Consider the following 24,225-nt stretch of genomic DNA (forward strand, 5'->3'; position numbering starts at 1 on the left):
AGTAACTTCTGAACTTCTGCGTCAGTCAGAGAATTTCAGAAGTTACAGGGGTATATGTCGCGGTTTCTCAGAGCAACCGCGGCATATACCCCCTGTCATCTACTGATATTCCCCAAAAGGCAGTTGGGGAGACAGTTGTATTCAGCACGTTACAGGGGTATAGGCCGCGGTTCTCAGAGTAACCGCGACCTATTCTCCTACCTAAAATAAATTTAAAATGAATTTGAAATATTTAGAGGAATATACCGCGGTTTCCTGCTCAACCGCTGCATATAGTTTAAAAATAATTTCAAAAATGCCATTTAGGTTATTTTTTTAATGAGTATAGGCCGCGGTTCATTGTGAAACCGCGGCATATAACCCTCTTATACCGCGGTTAAGTAGTGAACCGCGGTAGATTCCCCAGTCAGAGTTAAAAAATAAAACTTTGGAACAGTATCGTCTTGTTCGCGCAGACGCTGCGAGTTTTCTTCTCCCTCCCGCCGACCACCCATCTCAGTTCCCTCGTTTCTTCACCGTTTAAACTCAAAATTGTTCGGTCATTTCCCATTTTTGACGATAAGAAACAGTTTTAGCCGATCAAAATCGTTTGAAACGCCTGTCATTCCTCTCCGCTCCCATTCCCCTTTGTTGCACCAAGCTTTTTCGCCGCCCCTGTTCCAGGTATTTATGCCCTTTTGCATTCTTAACATGATTTCTTCATTAGTTTTTGCATAATAACAATTGCTATAGTTTTCGTAATGTATGAAATTACTATAGTTTTGGTAATGTATGGTATAGTTTTTGCTAAAATTTTGGTAATGCATGAAATTGCTATAGTTTTGGTAATGTATGGTATAGTTTTTGCTATAGTTTTTGTAATGTGTGTTGTAGTTCTTGCATTATTTATAAACCTTAAAATATTATTCACTAAGTTTCAATGATATGTATGAAATTGCAAGTTTGATTTTTAGTAGCTTATCTTTTTATGTAATATTTAGGAATATGGATCGAAATTGGATTAATTTACCACGTATTAGTGCTGAGTATGAGAGAGGTGTAGAGGAATTTATACAATTTACGCAACGTAATGAGGGGAGAAGTGATGATGAAGTGAAGTTTAGATGTCCTTGTGTGAACTGTTTGAATGGGAGAAAGTTGAACGCAACTCAAATTAGAGAACATCTTATATGTGATGGTTTCCTAAGATGCTATACAACATGGATATAACACGGCGAAGAAATGCATTTTCCCACTGACTCTCAAACTGTAAATGTTACTGATTCCACCATGGAAGAAGATCGACCGGATGAAGAGAAATTGGAGGACATGATCCGCGATGTTGGAGCAGAAAATTTTGCCAAAGCTCATGTGTATGAGACGATGTCGACTGATGCGGAAACACCTTTGTATGTCGGTTCAACTAAGTTCACACGTTTGTCAGCGGTGTTAAGGCTCATGAATTTGAAGGCGAGCAATGGATGGACTGATAAGAGTTTTACAGAACTGTTGACGTTGTTGAATGAAATGTTGCCAGATGGAAATACACTGCCCACTCGTAATTATGATGCGAAGAAAATTCTTTGTCCAATGGGTATGGAGTATAAAAGGATACATGCTTGTCCCAATGACTGCATTTTGTATAGGAAAGAGTTTGAATTTTTGACAAAGTGTCCAAAATGTGGCTTATCACGATACAAGTCAAAAAACAATAGTGAAGATAATGGTCAGATAGAAAAAAATGGATCTGCTTTGAAAGTAGTTTGGTACCTTCCAATAGTGCCCAGACTTAAGCGTTTGTTTGCGAATCCCAAAGATGCTAAAAACCTTAGATAGCATGCAGATGAGAGAAAAATTGACGGGCTGCTTCGTCATCCAGCTGATTCAAAGCAATGGAAAAATATTGATCGACAATTCCCCGAATTTGGTAAAGAGTGTAGAAATCTTAGGCTTGGTTTAGCCACTGATGGAATGAACCCATTTGGTAATCTGAGTACCAATCACAGTTGTTGGCCAGTTATATTGTTAATTTACAACTTATCTCCTGCATTGTGCATGAAGAGGAAGTACATGATGTTGTCTATGATGATATCTGGTCCAAAGCAGCCTAGAAATGACATAGATGTTTATCTAAGCCCACTAGTTGAAGACTTGAAGGTGTTGTGGGTTGATGGGGTTGAAATATTTGATGCATTCGCTTCAGAGACTTTTATGATGCGTGCAATGTTATTTTGCACCATTAATGACTTTCCTGCTTATGGTAATTTGTCAGGATACAGTGTCAAGGGTCATAAAGCGTGTCCTATATGTGAAGAAAACACTATAGCTCATCAATTGAAACATGGAAGAAAGACGGTGTATCTGCGTCATCGGAGATTTCTAAAACGTAATCATCCATATCGAAGGTTAAAAAAAGCATTCAATGGAGATCAAGAGAGGGACGAAACACCAAATCCACTTACTGGCCTTCAAGTTCTTGAAAAAGTTAATAAAATACATCATGTATTTGGGAAAACATCCAAGAAGTCATCTGTAACGACCCCTTGGAAGAAGAAATCAATATTCTTTGATCTTCCATATTGGTCACTGTCCACAGAAGAGATTTTCACTGTGGAACAAGCATATAAGTCGTTTATAACTTGGCCTAAATTTTTGGTTAAACCAGTTTCTGACCCCTCGGTATGAAATTCTTCTTTACACTTCTCAATTTTAAAGGTTTTTGATGTCAAAACTTATCTTATCTTTTCATGTAACAACAGACGCAGGCACAAGAGAAGATTCCTCTATTTGAGGATGACCCTCTTTCTTCATTGCATCTCCTTGCTGACATCTTTGATGATAAGCCTTTGGAGGTTGAGTATGATGCTAATGTATTTGGGACAGGCTCTGAGGTCCCAATATACCTTAATAGCCAAGATGTCCGTGAGCTTGCGTCGGGAACACAAGAGTTGAATATTTCAATTATTCAACTATGGACGATGTAAGTTTATGGCCAATTATTTATATATAAAATTGATTTATATATCAAGTATCCTTATATCAAAGTTAATTTTTTATTTCAGGTATATGTCTGGGGTCAGTAACAAGTTGGGGTGTTCTGATGATTATGGATTCATTGATCCCCAATCAATTCATGAATCAAATGATTTTGAGCAGATCAACATGAATCTGATAAGAAGTTTTGGAAGGGGCAAAAAAATATACTTTTTGCCTTATATATCCGGGTAAGTGAACTTTGTTAACATAATAATGTTCCATATGTGATTTTAATATTTAATAGTTACGTTATTATGAATTTCAGGCGCCATTAGCAACTTCTTGTTATGTCTATGCAAGACAACTATGCTTTGTGGTTCTGTTCATTGCACAGGCCTCCTCCCACACAACTCAGACAAGCAATTGATTGGTAAGAACCTCAATGTTTGGACTTTCTTTGTTATATAAATGAATGCTAAAACCTTTTTTTATATACAGTTCTATTCCAGCAAGTATGATGATGGGTGGGAGATCAATTGTTAATATTAGAAAGATTGCTTGGATTTCTCTCAAGGTTTGACATATGCTAAAGCCATACTTTGTTATAATTGTTTTATTTTAATGTTATTCACTAACTATTATCAACTGTGATGATATATTGTAGTGTAACAGACAAAATGGGTCATATGAGTACGGATACTATGTAATGTATTGGATGACCCATATTGTTTGTTCTCACATCACAAGTCGCTGGGAAACGATAATATTTAACTTTAACAAATTTTGATTTTTTCCCAAATGTTGAATTCATATACACTAATTAATATGAATTGTCTTTTGCAGAGATTCAAGACTACTACACCAGTTCCTGAGAAGTCACTATTATTCATTAGGAACGCTGCTGCGAAGTATATAATTAGATTATACAATAGCTCTTAGATTTAAACATTGCATTTGATTAGATTGAATTTTCTTAGACTTTGTACTTTATTTGATGTTGAAATACATTTGAACATGTGTTTGTTATGTTCAAATTGAATTTGTGTACATGTTTTTATATGCAGGTCTGTTTTTATGGTAGTGGATATCACAAAAGCAGACCTGCAATTTTAAAAAACTGCAGGGGAATATGTCGCGGTTGTAACCACAACCGCGACATATAGTGTTTCGTTTTTTTTTAAAATGAGACATATGGCCGCGGTTAGTGCTAGAACCGCAGCATATACTGGAGTCTATTGCCGCAGTTGAACCGTGGCATATCGTGGACAAATTTTTTTTTTTTTTAAAAAATGGATTTAGGCAGCGGTTCCTTGGACAACCGCGGCATATTCCGCAACCTATATACCGCGGTCATAACCGCGGCCTAAAGTCTCTGACTTACTACCGCGGCTGAATATGCCGCGGTTCGTAAACCGCGACGTATAGTGAAAAATAACCGCGCTAAAATCCCCTCGTTGCACTAGTGAATCATAACAAAACAAATTGAATAATTAATCTAACAGCTTCTTCTCAAGCTGGATGATGGATTTTCGCAAATTCAAACTTAAAGATTATTCATTAGAGTTCAATACGAGGGAGAATTTTCGTTAAAACGTCAATAAGTTGTTCATCATGGGAAGAAGATAGAAGAGATTTGCTTATATCTTTTCACGAACCACATCACAATCAATGTGTGAGAACTCAAAATATAAATATGCATACACACATAAATATAAATATATATATATATATATATATATATATATATTATTTATAAAATATTAAATGATTTTTATTATATAAATTAGATTTAATAAATATAAAGTTGTGAAGAGGGAAATTGGAATATTCTCCAAATTCTTCATAAAGCTAGTAAAAAACTTTTATACTCAGGAGCCCCCTTCTCTCTTCTCTGTTTCTCTTAGATATTTTTCCTCATCTTGAAGATTGAAGCAATAAAGATAATCTTTACGTCAGCCTCTACTACTTGCAGTTACCCCTACAAATCTAAGTGAGTATAATATGCACTTTTCTAGGAACCCTCCTAATGTCTAATGGATGCAAGTTTTTCTGGTTTACATGCGATTTTTCATACTTTAGACGAACTCTCATTCCATGATGGTCATGGAATTTCAACTTGATTCTCCTTTGGGTTTGTTCTGTATAGGTCTAACTTAAAATAGTGTGGTGGTGGTACTCAATGAGAACGTTAATGGGCTCCTTTATTGAGGTAAGTGGAGTTAATGAGTTTTCAAAAATTATGAAACTATTGAGTATTGGTGCTATTGGAATTAAATCTGGGGATTTTTATTTTGTGTTAAGTAATGGGTTTTGATGTGGGTATGAGTGGTGTGAGCAAAGGGGTAGAATATGTGGAATGTTGGTAATTATGATGTATTTATGTTAATTGCTATGGTCTTGTGATGGAAATTTGGGGTGAAAAGATGTTATTATGTATAATTGTTAAAGAGATGATGGGGATGAAAACTAACGTGTTTGTGTAAATGTGGACTGTTGTGTTTTTCATGTTCAAATTTGAGTCTGTAGAAATTGCAGAAAAAAAAAATAGAAATTATAGTTGAAATTTCAGCACATGATAATTTAACTGAATTGGGTTTTATTAGATGGTGGAAGAAAATAATTCATCTATGTTCTACTGCTATAGATTTTAGGTGTGTTATTTTTGAACGCATTTTCAACTAGAAGTGGTATATGTTTGGCGGAAGGAGTGAGTTGTTGACAATTCGTTCAATAGAAAATGTACGAGGATTGAGAATTTTGGGTGAGTGATTGTCTTTTGATGCTGAAATTTTTAGATCTAGTTGTTTTTCTTGTTAGGACTTATATCGTTGGGCGACAATCATAGCTTTGATTTTTTGAAAATGAATAATCTTAGGACCTTGTTTGAAATATTAAAGTGTGGTTAGGTGTTAAAGTATATTGAAGGGGAAGTGAGACTGATTCAATTAGTTTTTAATTCATACAGAGTACGATATCTAGATGGTGTGAGTCAAAGGAGGCTCCACATGATAGAAGGTAGACTTGAAAGAGGATCACACTTAGGGAACTAGTGGGGTTGACCTTGTTATGGCTTGATTTGGGAGGTGTGGGAACATCAATGGAGGATTTGGTCGTAAGCATGACAGGTGCAAAGTTTCACGAGTCCATATAATACACTAATCTTTTGAAAGCCAAGTCTAAATTTAGTGCGTTGTTTGAGCCTCTTTGAGTTTTATGTTGTTGGATACTTGTGGACTACATGTAGGTATCTAATAAAATAAATTTCATGCAAAAATTAGATCGTACAAATTTTTAATTATACAAAATTTAATGTGATACAAAAATTTAAGCATGTAATTTTAAAGTTGTACAAAATTCAATTATGTTAAAATAGAATGACTTAATTTTCAACACCAAGAGGGGTGAATTGGTGAAATACAAAAACAATGTTTTCTTTAAATCTTTATCGCAAAGTAGATGACTTTAAAAACTTTCTTGAAACACAAAAAAAAGATTTTTGAGTGCAGCAGAAATAAAGTTGATTAACCGCAGTACAGAGTCGATTAAGTAAAAGTGTAGGGATAGAAAAATCAAGGTTTAATAGGTTCGGAGGTCCCTATATTTGTGGGTTCGTTTCAATTGGGTCCTCCAATTTTGAAAGTGATCAATTTGGTCCCTAATTTAACAAAATTGAGTCAATAATACCCTTTCCGTTAAATGCAATGGACAACATTAACTTTTTAAACATGTGGTATGTTGAAGCATCCTTCAAATAAAACTGTGCAACCTGCAAATAAAAGGATGCCTCAACATGCCACATGTTTAAAAAGTTAACGCCGTCCATTACATTTAACGGAAAGGGTATTATTGACTCAATTTTGTTAAATTAGGGACCAAATTGATCACTTTCAAAATTGGAGGACCCAATTGAAACGAACCCACAAATATAAGGACCTCCGAACCTATTAAACCAAAAATCAAACATTGGTTTTTATACTGGTTCGGCCAAACCTACATCTAGTGTCCTTCCTCACCAGGAAGAAAATGCACTATAATAATCAAAATTTTTAAACAAGGCTTTTATAGAGACCTCCACATCAAAAATATAAAACACCTCTGTAACCCTCTAATCAAAATATAGGCATACAACAAACAAAAACCAGCAGCAAGATGTCCCCTCTCCTGCCATCTTCAACCCTTTGAGAAACCCCTCAAAGTCCAGAATGCAGAACGTTCTCTTCCTGTAGTCATAACAGGGCAACAACACCAATCTTCACAAGATTGAATTCCTGATCACCAAAACAGACACCTTCAGTGCAGATTTGATCAGACAGTAAAAGCACACAATCCTTGCTCTTCAAGCTATCTCCAAATATGAACACCACGGTCTTCTTTAAGAGTTCTTGGAGCTTTTCCCAAATCTGTAAGACAACACAAATCTGAAAATTATCACACAATTCGTTACATTCTCAAAACTTCTTACAGAATTCAAATTTGCATCAATATATAGTTTTTCACAATTTTGACGCTCTTCAGTCGACTTTGCCACTAATGGAGTCGAATACAGTCATGACAGTTATAACAATTAGTAGAAGTTATAGCAATTAATTGATTACACAATTAATGAAGTTGTTTCACAAGTAATGTTTGGTCAAACATATTTAAAAATATAGTCATTAGACACTTTAAGACAAGCATTAACAGAATTTCAAAACATAACAAACTTAGTCGAATGACTTGAACACATAGTCGACTTTGTAACAGTTAAAAACATAGTTTTGAAAAACTTTCTCTTCGAAAATTCTCACAACGCATTTTGAAAAAGTTTGTGCAAAGCCACGAGTTTTAATCAACTTACTTCATAATGAAGTCGACTTAAAACTGCTGTTTTGCTACACAATTTAAGTTCAACTAAAGTGCATGTGATTTTTCTTTTCCAAAACAATTTTCATGCAATCATAGATTAAATCTCACATATATAACATAGTGAATTGCAATGATCAACACAACACAAACATGTTCTCATATAATCATAATCATGAAAGTAATGAACATGTAACATATAAACACATGTGTTATTAATTATGTGTTGTCACTATAAAAAACCAGAAGCTCTGAGATTGTAGGTTCAGCTAAACCAGTGCTCCCACTATCAACAATCTCAACAATCTCCCCCTTTTTTGATGATGCACAACCATGATTAATAAACAACCATGTTGTACACAACAATACAAATTATCAAACAAATATCAATCCATATATCAGTATAATTCTCCCCCTTTGGGCATTAGCAAAAAAGGTATGCAAACAGGTATTGATATTCAGATAATCAATTCTTTTAGAGATGCATCAGTAAATCAAATCCTATTGTGTTTAATCATGTCTATTCTTAAATCGCCTAACCAAATTAAAAACTAATCAATCAAAGTAAATTCTCAATTGATTATAGTTGAAATTATTACTAGCAATCAAAGTACATTCTCAATTGATAGTAAAAATCATTTAATCATATGAAAGTTCCTAAATTAAATCAAAGTAGATTTTCAATTAAACCTAGAAACCCTAGAACTCATATAATCAATATGCATGTAGATTCAAACACATTAGAATGCAAAAATATTTGCTTTTAATTTGATAGAAAGATGAAAGACATAGAGAGAGAACAACTTAAATCAATAATCAAAATAAACAATTGCATTAACTCAATCTAACCCCAGAATCCATAATGGAATTACAGCAGAATAGCCCTAGATGCTTAGCTCTCCATGAATGGAGTTGAATACAAGATGAAATAAGAGAGAGAGAAGTGGTGAATGAATGAATGAAGTGTAGTCTTCTGCCTCCCCTGAGTCTCTTTATATAGGGCTTGATTGGGCTTGGACTTTAAATATTCAATTGACAGAATCTTTTATCTTATATCTTCCAAATACTAAAAGATTTAGATAATTATAACATTATTTGGAAGATATTTTCTGTTGATATTCCCAAATTAAATTAATTCAACAACTCAATTTTATCTTTTAACTTTTCTGACTTTCCAAAATTTCACGAATGCCCTGAAATTTCCTCTATCTGCACTTTAGCCCCTTCAGAATTCTCCAAAATTGCACCAGAACTCCTGTTTGACCCACTTTGACCAGACTTAAGCAGTGTTGACCAGCTTTGACTGAGGAAGGGCGCGCCCAATGAGAGACTGTCGCATGGCAACCCTCTTTCTCCCCAAAAATCAGGGTTCTACAGATTGGGGGAAAGGGCTTGCTACGCTGCGCCGAGAGAAGAATGAGAACTCTGTTCGATGTTTTGCTCTTCTCCCTTGCGGCTGCACATGGTGATTTTCTGGGTTTTTGATTTGGCTTTACAGGTCCGAAAGTGATGCCGTTAGGATGATGATGGTGAAGACGCAAGTGAAGGAAGAATGTCGGCACTGATGGAGGATTTCTCTGTGCGCGATTTGTTATTTGTGATTGTTGGGCTCATTGCAAGTCTGGTTTTGATGCAGGTTCGAGAATGAGCAAACTTCCATGGGTGTGTGAGATTGATGACGGAGGTCCGGCGTCCATGGATGAGAATGAAGGCAACGGCGAGGAGACTGGTGTTTGGGTTCCGGCTTGCGCTGTGGTGATGGTGAGGGATCGCGTTTCTGGGTGGCGCGATGATGATGGATGGTTCGAGATTGGCGAACCCACGAGGAAGATGACGGCGGTCGTGGAAGAAGGTCGCGAGAAGCGTGAATCATGGTGGTTGTCTGGCAAGAAAGGAGAAGTTGGCCGGCGGTGAGGATGGTTACGCGGCAGCGGTGACTTGCGTTTTGCAGAGCTAAGGGTTGCTTGCGGTGGAGTCATGGCGGCGCGACATGGTGGAGCGATGATGTTGCTCGCGGTGGAGGTTGAGCGGTTTGGGTGATGATGGTTGCGCGTGGAAGAACTCGCGATGGTGGCGGCCCTACTAGTGTTGAATGGACAGTGACAGTTGAAGATGGCACTGGCACCAGGCGGCTAACAGCGAGAATCTGTGGTGGCCTGTAGTGGCGCGGCGGCAAGGTAGTTGCTGGTGGTTGACGGTGCCTAGGGTTTGGATTGGGAATTAGGGTTTCAGTGGGGGGAAGATGATGATTTGGCAGAGGAAGGTGATGTGGCAGCATGTGGTTGGCTAAATTTGTGTGTGGAGGATTTGGACACGTGCCATGATCTGGTGAAGTCTGACTAGTTAGTGGTAAGAGGAGTATGGGTAGGAAAATTTAGGGAGGTGTAGTAGAAAAGGCTTAGTGTTTGGGCTTGGTTGTTGGCCTGTTTTAGAAATAGGAGTGTATGTAGGAATTTTAGGAGGTGCAAGGGTAAAGTCTGTCTATTTGGCACATCTGTACATTATTTTCCAAATAAAACCTAATTTTGGGCCTTGAATTGCCACTTGGACCAATAGAACTTATAATTTCAGCTGCACAAATAAACGTAAGAATTTCCAAGAATAATTTATGCAATTAAAATCACTTTTTAAGTCCCTTTTAATTCCAAACACAATATATCAAATCATCACAAATCCTCTTCAAATTAATCATTCAAGCACATGAATTTCATCAAAAATTTAATTTTAAAGCATAAATGTGGGCATAAATATGCACTCATCAATATTGAAAACCCAAATGCACAATGCAATATTCATAGAATATAACAGAGCATTTATTGACATTTGACAGATTTGTATTAGTTAGAAAACATGTAAGCATATCAATGCAATATCAATACAACAATCTCAGTATAATCTCTGAAACATTTCAATCAATTATAACATAGAGGTATAGTAGATATAAAACAATCAACAATATGTAATCAATAAAGAGATAACAATATTCAAACTCATGGAATTTTTTAACCCCTGTTAACCACAGTCGATTGTCCTAAATTCATAATCAACTTCATTGCCTTTTATTAGAGTTGAATCTCCAATATTGTTTATCCAGAAGCAATGTTCCTGCAAAAACCTTTCAAGATCCTTTCCAGATCAAGCATTTTAGAATCATTGTAATAAAGGAATTATTACAGTTATAATATGCATGTGTAAATGTATGAATGCAACAATAATCAGTAATACATTCAACTTCATACATAACACAATTGATTATAATCAGATTAAGTCACGATTATAGTACTGATTTATGACAAACAAAACATCTAATTTCATTAATATTGATCTGTAATTACAATCAGATAACCAAAACATAATATGAAATAAGAAGCCAACTACAAACTAACACGAAAGACTAAAAACATCAGTCAATCAACACAATTAAAAACAAGCAAATTTTAAATTTTCTTCTTATTCTTCTTCAAGTAGGTATTAAGGAGCATGTCACTATTACTTTCCTCAGCCACATCCTCCTCTTCACTTTCATCCTTATTCATTCCATCAAGTTGTGTATAGCGTCTCGTGTTCTTATGACCAAGAGTCTTGACTCTTTTGCGTTTCTCAGAACTAGAGGTCATTTCTTATGTAGTGAGAAGTGTTGATTCCAAGGTAGAAGAAAATAAGGATTCAGATGTCGCTGAGAGAGATGAGTGAGTCGGCTATAGTGTTTTAGGTTCTTAAAAACAATAGATTTTCATTTTGGAGGGAAAGCAGAAACATTCATTTTTGCACCAAAAATATTCATTAACAAATTTCAAAACTAAAGAAAGCACCTAACAGAGAATTTTAGTCGATTTTATTTCTGCAAAAGTCGATTCCATGTTTCACTTAATATTTCAAAACAGAGAAACACAACACACAAAATATATTCGACTTAACAAATAATTGAATCGATTAAAAGTCGAGCAAACTCATTTTCACAGAGAATGGTTACTCAATCAAGACATGCAACACACAATCATATCAACAATTATGATGCATGTCGCAGTAAAATAAACACTTTTGTTACCACTTGTAGAATCTCATTTTCATTTGATTTCTTTAATCCAGTTTCAACTTTGCGTTTTGCATTGCTCCATCTGTTACTACTTTCCTGCAAAACAATCATAAGGTTTTGATGCTGGTACCCATTTGAACTTGGGTCTGGTCTTGTTAGTAATAGAGGGTTGTTCCTTAGGAATCCACTTATATTTTCCCTTTGGAACACCAACATTCCTGTAATAACAATTCCTAACATTGTGTCCTATGTTATTGCAGTAAAAACATGCATGTGTAACAGGATTACTGATATCTGCAAATTTCTTTGTATCTGTTATATTACTCTGAGCTTTGTAGTAAATGTCTTGTCTGAATACAGCTCTTCCAGAGGCCTTCAGTACAACATCTAAATTGTCCTTGCCCTGTGTGAATTTTTCTAACGTGCAGGTCAAGTAATGAATCTTTTCAACCAATATAGGACAATTCTGGCCTTCTTTTTCAACATGTTTTGACTTAGCATCACTCTTCTTTGCAGACTCTAATGCATCATTTAATTTCTTTTCCAGTCTTTCATTCTCCTCAACCAGATTGTTGATTTTGTGCTCAAAGTCTCTTCTTTCAGATATAAGTCGATTGAACTTATATTGTAGTCGCATAGCCTCTGCATGAACCTCTTGAAATGCATCACGCAACATGTCATATTTGACTTCTACAAGTTTATTTTCGAATTCCTCATCCCTGTCATAATCATTGATTGCAGATCCAACCATGAAGCAGATGTTGGATTCTTCTTCATCACTTGAAGAATCTGAATCACTATTTTCCCAAGCAATATATGCACTCTTTTGTTTCCTGCTTTTCTCTTGAACCAATCTTTTGTTCCCTTTCTGCTTGGCTTTCAGATCTGGACACTCAAGCTTGATATGTCCTTCTTTTCCACATTCATAACATTGGATGACAGTGGTTCTGGACTCCTTTCTTACTCTTTAGAAACTTGCATTGTTAGTGGAAGAACTATTATTTTTCATAAAACGATTGAATTTTCTTACCACCATGCTCATCAATTGTTTGTCATGCAGATCAGTCTCTGAGTCAGACTTTGGTTCAATAGTCTTTGAAGCTTTTCGTCTTGTGGCTTTGAGGGCATTTGATTTTTTTTCTTCAATATCTTCTTCCTCCTTCAGCCTTCCAAGTTCTAACTCATGCTCTCTGAGTTTTCCAAACAAGGTTGCCATGTTCATGCTGGTCACATCTCTTGATTCTGATATAGCAGTAACTTTCGGCTGCTAGCTTCTATTGATTCCTTGTCAAATACATTTCCTAGAGCCATAAGATGGTTGACAATGTGTGTGAATCTTTTCTGGACTTCATAGATTGTCTCCCCTGCTTTCATTCTGAATAATTCATACTCCTGAATGAGTGAATTTTTTCTTGCCCTTTTCACCTCATATGTTCCTTCATGAGTTACCTCCAAGAATTCCCGCATTTCTTTTCTTGTCTTGCATTGTGATATCTTGAAAAATTCATCCATTGTTAGTGCTGAGGCTATTATATTCCTAGCTTTAACATCATATTGTGCTTTACGGTTCTCATCTTGAGTCCACTCAGAAAAAATTTTCAAAACAACTTTTTCATTCAAAACATGAGTGTGTTCAAATGGACCGTTTACGATTGCATCCCAAACACCGTTTTCCACGGATTCAAGAAAGATTTGCATTCGAATTTTCCAAAAAACATAGTTTTCACAAGCAAATAGAGGTGGTCTATTTGTTGATGCACCTTCACCAAAGGTTTGAAACTTAGAAGCCATTTTCCAAGATTAGTCGATTAAACAGAAAACGTAATTGACTAGTTTTTCAAATATTTTATGAAAACCAACTCTGGTGCCAATTGTTAAAATAGAATGACTTAATTTTCAACACCAAGAGGGGGGAGGGGGGGTGAATTGGTGAAATACAAAAATAATGTTTTGTTTAAATCTTTTTCGCAAAGTAGATGAATTTAAAAACTTTCTTGAAACACAAAGAAAAAGATTTTTAAGTGCAGTGGAAATAAAGTTGATTAAACGCAGTACAAAGTCGATTAAGTAAAAGTGTAGGGATAAAAAAATCAAACACTGCTTTTTATACTGGTTCGGCCAAGCCTACACAAGTGTCCTTCCTCATCAGGAAACAAATGCACTATAATGATAAATGTTTTTACAAAAAGGCTTTTATAAAGACCTCCACATCAAAAATATAAAACACCTCTCTAACCCTCTAATTAATATATAGGCATACAACACATAAAGACCAACAGCAAGATGTCCCCTCTCCTGTCGTCTTCAACCCTTTGAGAAACCCCTCAAAGTCTAGAACGCAACACGTTCTCTTCCTATAGTCACAACAGGGCAACAACACCAATCTTCACAAGATTGAATTCCTGATCACCAAAACAGACACCTTCAGTGCAGATTTGATCAGACAGTAAAAGCACACTATCCTTGCTCTTCAAGCTATCTCCAAAGACAACACCAATCTTATAGCTTTTTCCAAATCTGTAAGACAACACCAATCTGAAAATTATCACACAATTCGTTAGATTCTCAAAACTTCTTACAGAATTCAAATTTGCGTCAATATATAGTTTTTCACAATTCTGACGCTCTTCAGTCGACTTTGCCACTAATAAAGTCGAATACAGTCATGACAGTTATAACAATTAGTAGCAGTTATAGCAATTAATTGATTACGCAATTAATGCAGTTGTTTCACAATTAATGCTTGGTCAAACATATTTAAAAATATAGCCGTTAGACACTTTAAGACAAATATTAACAGAATTTCAAAACATAACAAACTTAGTCGAATGGCTTGCGCACATAGTCGACTTTGTAATAGTTAAAAACATAGTTTTGAAAAACTTTCTCTTCAAAAATTCTCACATCAAACTTTCAAAAAGTGTGTGAAAGCCACGAGTTTTAATCGACTTACTACATAATGAAGTCGACTTAAAATTGTTGTTTTGCTACACAATTTAAGTTCAACTAATGTGCATGTGGTTTTTCTTTTCCAAAACAATTTTCATGCAATCACATATTAAATGTCACATATATAACATAGTGAATTGCAATGATCAACACAACACAAACATGTTCTCATATAATCATAATCATGAAAGTAATGAACATGTAGCACATAAACACATGTGTTATTAATTATGTGTTGTCATTATAAAAAACCAGAAGCTTTGAGATTGTAGGTTCAGCTAAACCAGTGCTTCCCCTATCAATAATCTCAACAAATTATACAAAATTTCTTAGTCTTTACATTAGTGTATGAAAACAAATTGTTTAAATTACCACTTTGTTACATATTTGACATTTAATTTTTCTCAAACCTTTTATAATATGATTTATTCCTTTCTTACTTTTCTTGTGTGCTTATGTTTTTATCTACAATGATCATATATTAACACATGAGTAATGATAGGTATAAAAGGGACTAATAGCTCTGAAGTTGGGTTAGGTCCTTGAAGATTAATCAATGTTAGCTAGTCAGAAGCATTGCTTTATACTTTTGGGGAATTGGATGTACCTAGATTAGGCTAAGTCTTTTGAAAAACTCTAAACCTTCATGGATGTTGTTTTGTAATGATCTTAATTATTCGATTGGATTATATATATATATATATATATATATATATATATTAATGAGACCTTTTATATATTCATTATATGCATCTATATAGGCAATGAAATTTTAAGGTTGTTATATTTGGTATTGAGTAAGTCTTAGGTGAATAGTGGGGAGAATGAATTCATAGTGAAACATTTATTTGAGAATTAGTTGGTAAATAAACTATGTACAACACTTATGAAAATCTTAGTGTTAAGGAAGAAAGAATGTTGATCTCATGTTGATGGTGCACATTCATGACTAAGTCAATTCTTATCTTAATTCTAAAATTTTCTATTCATAGGTTGTAAGAAAGTTCAATGTAATAGATTGTATGCCCTTGTTGATGCTATTTCCTAAGTGTCATATTTTCAATATAGTAAAATGTTTGTTTTAGAATGATTAAAGTACTTTAACTTTGATGCTAATCCTTATTGTGAATATATCATAAATATATCGTAGACATCCTCCACCACCTCAACCCAATGTTGATTTGAGTCACTTTATAATGGCCATGGAAATGATGGCTAACGCCATGCAACAATAAAGCATGACTATGGCTCATGCTCATCAAGAAAACGTGTCATAAGTGAAAGGCTGCAAAGGGAATTAGTATGAATGTAATTAGTATGAATGTTGTTGGTCCTTCCATGACTAGAATGTTACTGGAATCTCAACTGCTCAACCCTAAGGGCAATTGAGTTCATTCGAGTTTAAGGCATAATCCTCCAAAATTTAATGGTAATGCAACTCATGGTAAGTCAAAGGGATAAATTATAGAAGTGGATAAAATATTTGAGCAACCTCTAACCCATAGATAAGAAGTTGAGCTATGTTATGTATTTATATTCTAGGGAGGTTGAGTTCTGGTGGGTAGGGTCAAAACAATGATAGAGGTTTCTGGAGAAGAATTCCATGATAGTGCCAAAATTTCTAAAAAGTTTGAGTTTATGAGATTGGAACAAGGAGATATCTATATGCATACTTAATTGATTTGGTTTCGCTTCTAAATTCGCATTTTAATCCAAAAATCAATGAACTAAACACTTTAGTAGTTAATTGTATTTTGTTTGTTAATTTTAGTTAACCTAGGTTTCACAATTTTCAATTTCACGTTCTAAACATTTAATTGGGTTCATTTTAGTTTCCTAATTATTCCTCAAGTTGTTTTGAGGCATTTTGTATTGGTAATTCATTCGAAAAAATCAAATAAAAACACAAGCAAGTTTGAACTCGCATAACATCAGTGTTCATGTAATTAGGGTTCTAATTTTGAGATCTTTATGTGTAGTGCATCAATTTGATTTATTTCAGTTTGTTTTTTCAATTAGTGTCAAATTAAAGTGTTTTGCATCATTACTTCATCCTTTACTTCCTTTGATAGCACAGTTCGAATGTGCCTTGTGGTTACCTTGAACATGTCAATGTTGTTTCAATTTTTACTTTTACTAGTTTTAGTCAACCTTCATAATTTCTTGAGGTTCTTTTTAGCCATAGAGTCATGCATTAGAAGTTCCTCATCACTTAGTTCATTTTATACATCTTTTCCTATTGAATAACATCATTAGTTACATCAATTTCATTCATTCATTTATATTCATATATGCATTACTTTTTAATATTTAGATTAGATTACTTCAGTAGTTAAATTTTCCCTAGCACAGTTCATATACACACATTTGTATCTCCAATTTGTTGTGTCCAAGAATTGATACCAAGGTTGACCCTATATTGCAGTTTTAGGGAAACATTATTTTAGTCATATTCTTATACAACAAAAAGGCTTTACCAAATATTCTGCTTTTTTTTTTTATTATTTCCACGAGATTAGAAGTGTTCCTAAGAACACACAAAAAATCCTAGTATATATTTGTGTTGAGTGGGAGATTGTTAGTGATTTGGGTCACTTATATATATATATATATATATATATATATATATATATATATATATATATATAACAATTATTAAATGTATTAGGGCCATTATATTTTATTAGCCAACTTTATAAAGTGATCTAATTAGGTAAATATGGCTAAGAGTATATTTGTCATGAAAGGTATATTGTGTAGGCCCAACAATAATTTTAATTTATTGAAGAGACCAAATTATAATTATTGAAACTAAAGAAAAGTAACCGTAAAATGTTACTTAAAGGGTCATGGTCCCATCTGTGAGCACATGGAATCATTCCTGGTTCTTTCTCTTTATCCCCATTAGAAGAAAAAATCTAGAGAGAACTAAAGGTGTTCTATAGAGAGAAGATCATAGACCAATTCAGGTTACTTGTTAATTGTTCCCAATGTTTAATTCTTTAGGTATGCTTTTATAGAGAGAAGATCATAGACCAATTCAGGTTACTTGTTAATTGATTCCAATGTTTAATACTTTAGTTAATTGATTCCAATGTTTAATACTTTAGATACGCTTCTGCTTTACTGTTAAGGGTGCTTTACTGTTATAAGGAGTATTGAGAACTACTCAAAGAGTTTATTATTCATTAATTATTGTTAGTGTGGAAAAAGTGGTTCCATGTTAAATTTCCTGATACACTCGCTCAAACAAATCCACAATATACTTTCCTATATTTATGCATATCTCTCGTTACACATAATGTCATTCAATCATATCATTTTATTAAACATTGAAGTGACAAATAAAGAAAACTATATTTATTAACACAGAACAAAATGTGGATTCAAACACTAATAATGAAGGAAACGATATTTATTAACACACCACAAAATATAGGTTCAATCAAATATTAGTATAGATGACTTTGAAAGGGAAACTTTGATATTATGCAAAAGTAAATAATATATAATGATGATGGCATGAAGAACTAGAAGTTGGAGGAGTTGGAAGAGCTTTGCCACTGAATGAAGCTTTGGAGTGTAGCAACATCAGCCCTATAGTGTTTCTGGGTGAATTCACGCAAACTGGACCATGTAAAATCAGGGTACTTTCTTTCCTCATTTTTGGTTATTAGAAACTTTGGAGGTCTCACCACTTTGTCCTCTTTTGGACACACAAAGTAAACCAATGACCTTCTATCTCTGTATGTGTTCACCAGTGCCCTGTGAAGACAACTCTTGTATCTCCCATTTGACAATGCCTACCACACCAACAAACAACCCATTTCATTCCATCAATTCATCAATTTTACATTCATCTATGATAAAAAAAAATGTTATTTACTCTTTTCTTCTGACATTTTTTATTAGAATTACAAATATAAATTGAAACACTCATTTTCAACAAAATTATAAATGTTGAGCAACATATAAAAAAAAGAAAAAAACTTATCTTAAAAATTTATGATTTGCAACTCATACTTTATTAGTGGTCAATCAATTTTCCCATTCTATCTTTTTAAAATTTCCAACAATTTTGTCTTAACAATCATTAAGGAAGATGTTTTCAACTCCCTAAGTTAAATGATATTTTTTTCCCCTGCATGAAGAATATTGAAAAAAAAAATGGAAAAACACCTAACATTATAATCTAAAATGTTACATATTGATTATGATTTACGAAGACGAGATAACTATATCTAATATTTTTTTATTGTTTGACTGAAAAATAGGTTGTTTTTAGTAATATTTGATGTCTTAAGACTAATGTTAATTTATTGTTTAATTAAAACAAATATAAATTTAGTCTTCTATTAATACAACATTTTAGCAAACTTTAATGATGGGGCAAACACTCTAACAAATAATGAAATAGAAAAGTTTTGAGACCTTAAGCAGGTGACAAAATTGCTTAATGGTTGGGACTATATTGTAGTAAAGTGGAAAAAATAGAGTTATGATTATGTCATGATGGTTAAACCTACAGCTATAAATGAAAGGAGAAGAAAAACAAGTGATAATGCAAACATACACTTCATTTGGTTGAAGATTTACATTGATTAAAAATATTAATAATATATAAATGAATGAAAATTTTATTTTATTAATCAATTTTATAAAACTAAATTGATTTTATAAAAATATATAAATATAAAATTGTAATGTATAGTTGGATGTATAATTATTTTATACTTTATCTACGATGGATACATGCCATAGAAATCTACTTATCATGCATCACATCAAGTTTTTTCTTTATTTTTTTTTCGACACTAACCACATGTATTGTCATCGAATCTTTGTCGTATCTGTGACAAGTTCAAAAAATTAGTAGTTATACTTATATCAACTTTAAGTATATATTATTTTCAAAAAATAATCTTTTAGTTTGCTAGAAAAAATTAAATATATTTTCTAATTTTAAAATTTCCCAAAAAAACAGTATATAAAATCTAAAAATTTATCGCACACTTTTTAATCAAAAGATCTTAAAAAAGTAATGAATAAAGTAGCCTTAAAAGGGAGAATAGACAAAAAAAAAATAAAGGCCGACAAACATAATGCAGGAAGACCATAAGATTAAATGTTTAATTGAGTAAAGAGTAAAATAAAACCATTTAATTTATCAATTTATTTATTGCATAGTTTTAAGCGAAATTGTTCCGAATTCAAAACAAATGGTTGAACAATATAAAATCACGTATAATTATTTTACGGTCACTGTAATACGAAATTCGAAATACAGCCCAATTAATTACAAAAAGGGCGATTTTTTCATTTGGATATATGAAAAGGTTTCTTGCGAAATATTTGGGATTAGTATGAAAGAAATAACTGTACTTGCATTTATTTTAGTAAAAAATTCGTGATGAATATTTGTTATTAGGATGGTTAGTATTGTTAGTATTTTAATATTTGTTTATAAACAGATATTATTCGTGGAAATTTATCTTTTTAGAAAATTAAAATTAAAATTTAATTTATATTTTATTAAGTTAAATTAAATTAAAAAGAAAATTAATTTATACTTTATTAGGTTTACATTTAATTAAAATTAAATTTTAATTTATATTTAATTTAATTTATATTATATTTTATATATTTTTTATAATTTTATTTAGATTTTATTTTAAAAATTTATACAAATATTTTTTTAAAATAATTGTGGATATGGACGGATATATGTTAATTTTAAAATATCGATAATTGAAATATTTTTAGAAGTCAGGAGAGAGTAAGTAGTAATTGAGACGTGTGAATACACAATATATGGAAGTGTGATAATTAACAGGGGAAAAAGGAAAAAGAGTATAGCATAGTTAGCAAAGTTACCATGAAAGTGTCACCAATGTTTACGACGAAGGCTTCAGATCGAGGGCGAACAGCACGCCATTTGTTATCAGCAAAAACTTCTAAGCCTCCAACTTGGTCTTGATGAAGAATAGTGAGTGATGTTGGATCAGTGTGAGGGCCAGTTCCTAATGTCAGGTTCGCACTGTTGCAAGGAGGATAATAGTTGCACCTCATTATTGAGTCTCCATCTTCAAAATATCTTCGATAATGCAAACCATCCACTCCCAAACTAATTCCCAACAGCTCCATTATTACTGAACTCAACTCCTTCATTGCTTCGCAGTACTCTTGATACACCCTCCTATTGCAAAAATCACAGTTCCAATCACACTAACACAAAAATCCATCTTATTTAAGGAACCTGTTCATTTCTGTCTCTCTTTTCGCTAGTCAAGTTTCATGATTGTTCTGCTTTCATTACCATTCATAATTGTGCCACATCAACCAACTTGTCTCCTTGCTGAAACGTGCCAACAGAGGACAAAGTTGGGTCCTCATAAACTCTATTTTCATTAAGATGAATATGATATATATGTATATTAAAAGTTTGATTGATAACCTTTACGCAATTTGACACATTATTTTTAAAATACATACAAAAATATAGTTGATTTGCAGACGTTGTCTGTTTTGTTACACGTGGCCTGCCGGTGTTGTCAAGGATGATTTTCACAGAGTAGTTGTAATAATTCTGTTTGTTTATTCTTTCATAGCAACAAGCTAATGTAACAAAACCAACTTTGTCGTATAGTGAAGGAGAAACATTCACATCATACTCTGTCATGTGTTGTTGTTATTACATAAAACTTGTTCAAGATTATCAGTTTTTGTGCGTCTCATATTTACTTGGTTAATAAACTTTAACTCATGGCAGAACAATTACTTGTTCCTTTTACAGAACAGGTGATAAGTACGTAAAAACACACGTCAAAGAATGTTCTCGAGAATGTATTTGTTGAAAGAAAATTACAAATGTTATGCTTTTATTGTATTAAATGTGGTTTTCAAAATAAATATATGATATAGGAGAAATAAAACATCTCCCCATCATGTATAATAAATGCAGTAAAGGTATGCAACCTTGTCAAACACAACTTTATGCTTAATGTGTTTATTTTTTTTATTTTTTTTATTTATTCAGAGTTATGTAACTGTAAGTAAAATTTTGTACTGATGAAATTGAATGTTGATGATCTTACCCTGTGTGTCGAAGGTCCTGGCCTAAGACAGAGTCAAAGAAGTCAACAATCTGGGAATTGGAGAAGCCTTGGTGATGGAAGAGGAAAGAAAATGTCTCTTTCCATGGTAATTTGGAGGAGTAACGATCTGCATGAGCCCCAGAGTAACCAGAGACTGAACCAGGTTTTCTCTGAGCAGTGAGTTTTTTGGTGATAGGAAGCTTGAAAATGGTGTCAATTTCATGGTAAGCAGCATCTATGAGATCTGGGTTCACACCATGGTTGATAACTTGGAAGAAGCCATGCTTTAAGCAGGCATTTCTTACAAGCTCTGCAGCATTGGCAATTGCTTTCTCATCACCATTTTTCATGACTCCCAAATCCACAAGGGGTTCCTTCAATTCTTCTTGTGTGGCCTCAACCAAATCCCCAGAAGGCCAAAAGAACTCTTTTGGCACTTCCCCTTTCATTTCTCGAAAATTTGAGTCAAAACCCAACACTCCATTCTCTTCTTTGGACTGATCTTGTGGCTGTGATGCAGGGTAGAGAACTAAAGTGGTGGAAGCACTTAGTTCCATTAGTTGAGTAGACATGTTTGCATTCCTCAAATGCTAAGGTGCTCTCTATTTATATTTGTATAACTAACTTGGAGGGAAGAATCCATCCTGTAGATATGTGGGGACATAAAGAAACTAAATATTATTATTTTTTACATCCAACAATTTTTTACACACATTTTATCTCCATTATTTTACTTTTCTATTTTTTTTTTTATTAATACAAAAATTATCCTTCCAAGAAAAATAAATCTAAGCATGTGTAAATGAATTGTAAAATGTTAGACCTGACTTTTCTTGGTTTGGAAGACCCATATGTTATGGTATAAATGAATTTTCTTAACTATTTATTGTTTTATAACAATTTTAGAAGGTTTTTAACTTAATGAAATGTTAATAAATTTTTGACAATTTTCACTGACTATTTGTAAGAGTTGACAGAATCGTACGTGAGTTAGGAAAAATATCTAAATACATCTTGTGACTTATGAAAGAAAAATGACATTCATGCATTTTATTTCACCGAATTAAAAAATTAAATAAAATCTATACAAATTAAGTCAAAATAAAATAGTCTAATTCCAGAAAATGCAGTTAGGCATACTTATCGAAATAATTCACAACCTAATTATAGAAAATCAATTTCGCTATAAAATTTATAACTAAACACTGACAGTGATAACTAATTTTTAATATTTTTCATATATTTTTCATATATTAAAAACCATTACAACATATGTATTTAGAAATTAATAATATAAAGTTGATAGGAATCTCCATATTGGACTAAAGGTAGAAGAATGTCATGAAAATGGTTAAAATTGTGAGATGGTGCAGAATTTGGTGGGGAAAGGGTTAAGGCTCTCGGCCACAGTGATATAAGATGGAAGCCAATGGTGTTTGATGATGCTCAATAAGAGGTTATGCTAATTCTACGAGGAAAGTGGTTAGAGGAAACCACTTGAAATGTTCTACTTTTGGGTGACATAAGATGAGTAGTATGAGTAAAAAATGGTAGTATAACATTACTTAAATTCAAAGATGATTACAAAAGTGGGAAACATATCTATTTATAGGTTAAGGGTGTCTCTCATTTGTAGAAACAAAACCTAAATTCAAACTTGGCTAGTTTGGAGAACAAGGTGAAAATCCTCTCCATTAAGAAAAAGATATGTGGCAAAAATCCTCTCTAATAGGAGGAGGACATGTGACCACTACCTATGAGAAACTGTTTCCAATGTGAGCATGACATATGGCCACTAACACAAAGGTGGGATGCCCCACACTCTTGCTCACCAAGATAGCTTGAAAGCTTTGACCCCTTGGTCGAACAAGCTCTTGGATGTCCACTTGGGCCAACAGTGAGCTTTAACCCTTTGTTGACTTAAATGGTCAAAATCCCTATTCTACTTTGTCCAAAATACAAGACCCAAAATAAATCATACAATACTAGACCTATAATACAAAGCCCAAATAAATCCTAGACTACTTGGCCCAAAATATAAGGTCCAAAATTATTCCTACTCTAGAAGCTTCATGATGGCCCAAGATGGCCTAAGAGAGAGAGTCTAGGCATATTTTCCACAAATGACTTCAACTCTTCTTGAAAGTGTTTGATCATAGTTAGGGTGTATGCCATCATTTCATCCCTCTTAAAAAGGATTAGCCATCAAATATTCAAGTTGGCATATAGCAACATCCTCTTCTTCTTGGAGATATTTTGTCTCTTCTTCCCCCAAGGTCAAATATCCTTCTACTTATAACATAAGATAGTACAAGTTTTAGTAGAATAAGTATATAAGGAATGTAGCTC

The 24,225-nt window shown here is 33.4% G+C and overlaps 2 protein-coding genes across 2 annotated transcripts; both read right to left on the bottom strand.

The window, feature by feature from the left end:
* Positions 1 to 13,060: 13,060 nt before the first annotated feature.
* Positions 13,061 to 13,624, bottom strand: LOC148203580 (uncharacterized). The gene has a single exon (XM_088107665.1). The coding sequence runs from the start codon at positions 13,622 to 13,624 to the stop codon at positions 13,061 to 13,063; it is 564 nt and encodes a 187-aa protein (XP_087963791.1).
* Positions 13,625 to 18,100: 4,476 nt separating this feature from the next.
* Positions 18,101 to 22,448, bottom strand: LOC124820935 (gibberellin 20 oxidase 1-D-like). Its single transcript, XM_047292726.2, has 3 exons — positions 21,877 to 22,448; positions 20,657 to 20,978; positions 18,101 to 18,585 (listed from the first exon to the last, which is right to left on the bottom strand). Exons 1-3 carry the CDS (start codon positions 22,446 to 22,448, stop codon positions 18,313 to 18,315), a joined length of 1,167 nt encoding a protein of 388 aa, XP_047148682.1. The 3' UTR covers positions 18,101 to 18,312.
* Between the last annotated feature and the right edge of the window lie 1,777 nt (positions 22,449 to 24,225).

Source organism: Vigna umbellata, chromosome 2 (assembly GCF_029865625.1).
Source record: "Vigna umbellata cultivar VRB3 chromosome 2, Vumbellata_1.0, whole genome shotgun sequence".
NCBI classification, from domain to species: Eukaryota; Viridiplantae; Streptophyta; class Magnoliopsida; order Fabales; family Fabaceae; genus Vigna; species Vigna umbellata.

What these genes read in the sequence shown, in the direction of transcription:
- LOC148203580 (XM_088107665.1), bottom strand. Translation starts at nt 13,624, where the DNA reads ATGGCTTCTAAGTTTCAAACCTTTGGTGAAGGTGCATCAACAAATAGA.
- LOC124820935 (XM_047292726.2), bottom strand. Translation starts at nt 22,448, where the DNA reads ATGTCTACTCAACTAATGGAACTAAGTGCTTCCACCACTTTAGTTCTC. An exon ending in CAGGACCTTCGACACACAGG is followed by an intron (nt 20,979 to 21,876) that starts GTAAGATCATCA and finishes TTTTTGCAATAG; the next exon opens with GAGGGTGTATCAAGAGTACT. An exon ending in ACATTGGTGACACTTTCATG is followed by an intron (nt 18,586 to 20,656) that starts GTAACTTTGCTA and finishes TTGGTGTGGTAG; the next exon opens with GCATTGTCAAATGGGAGATA.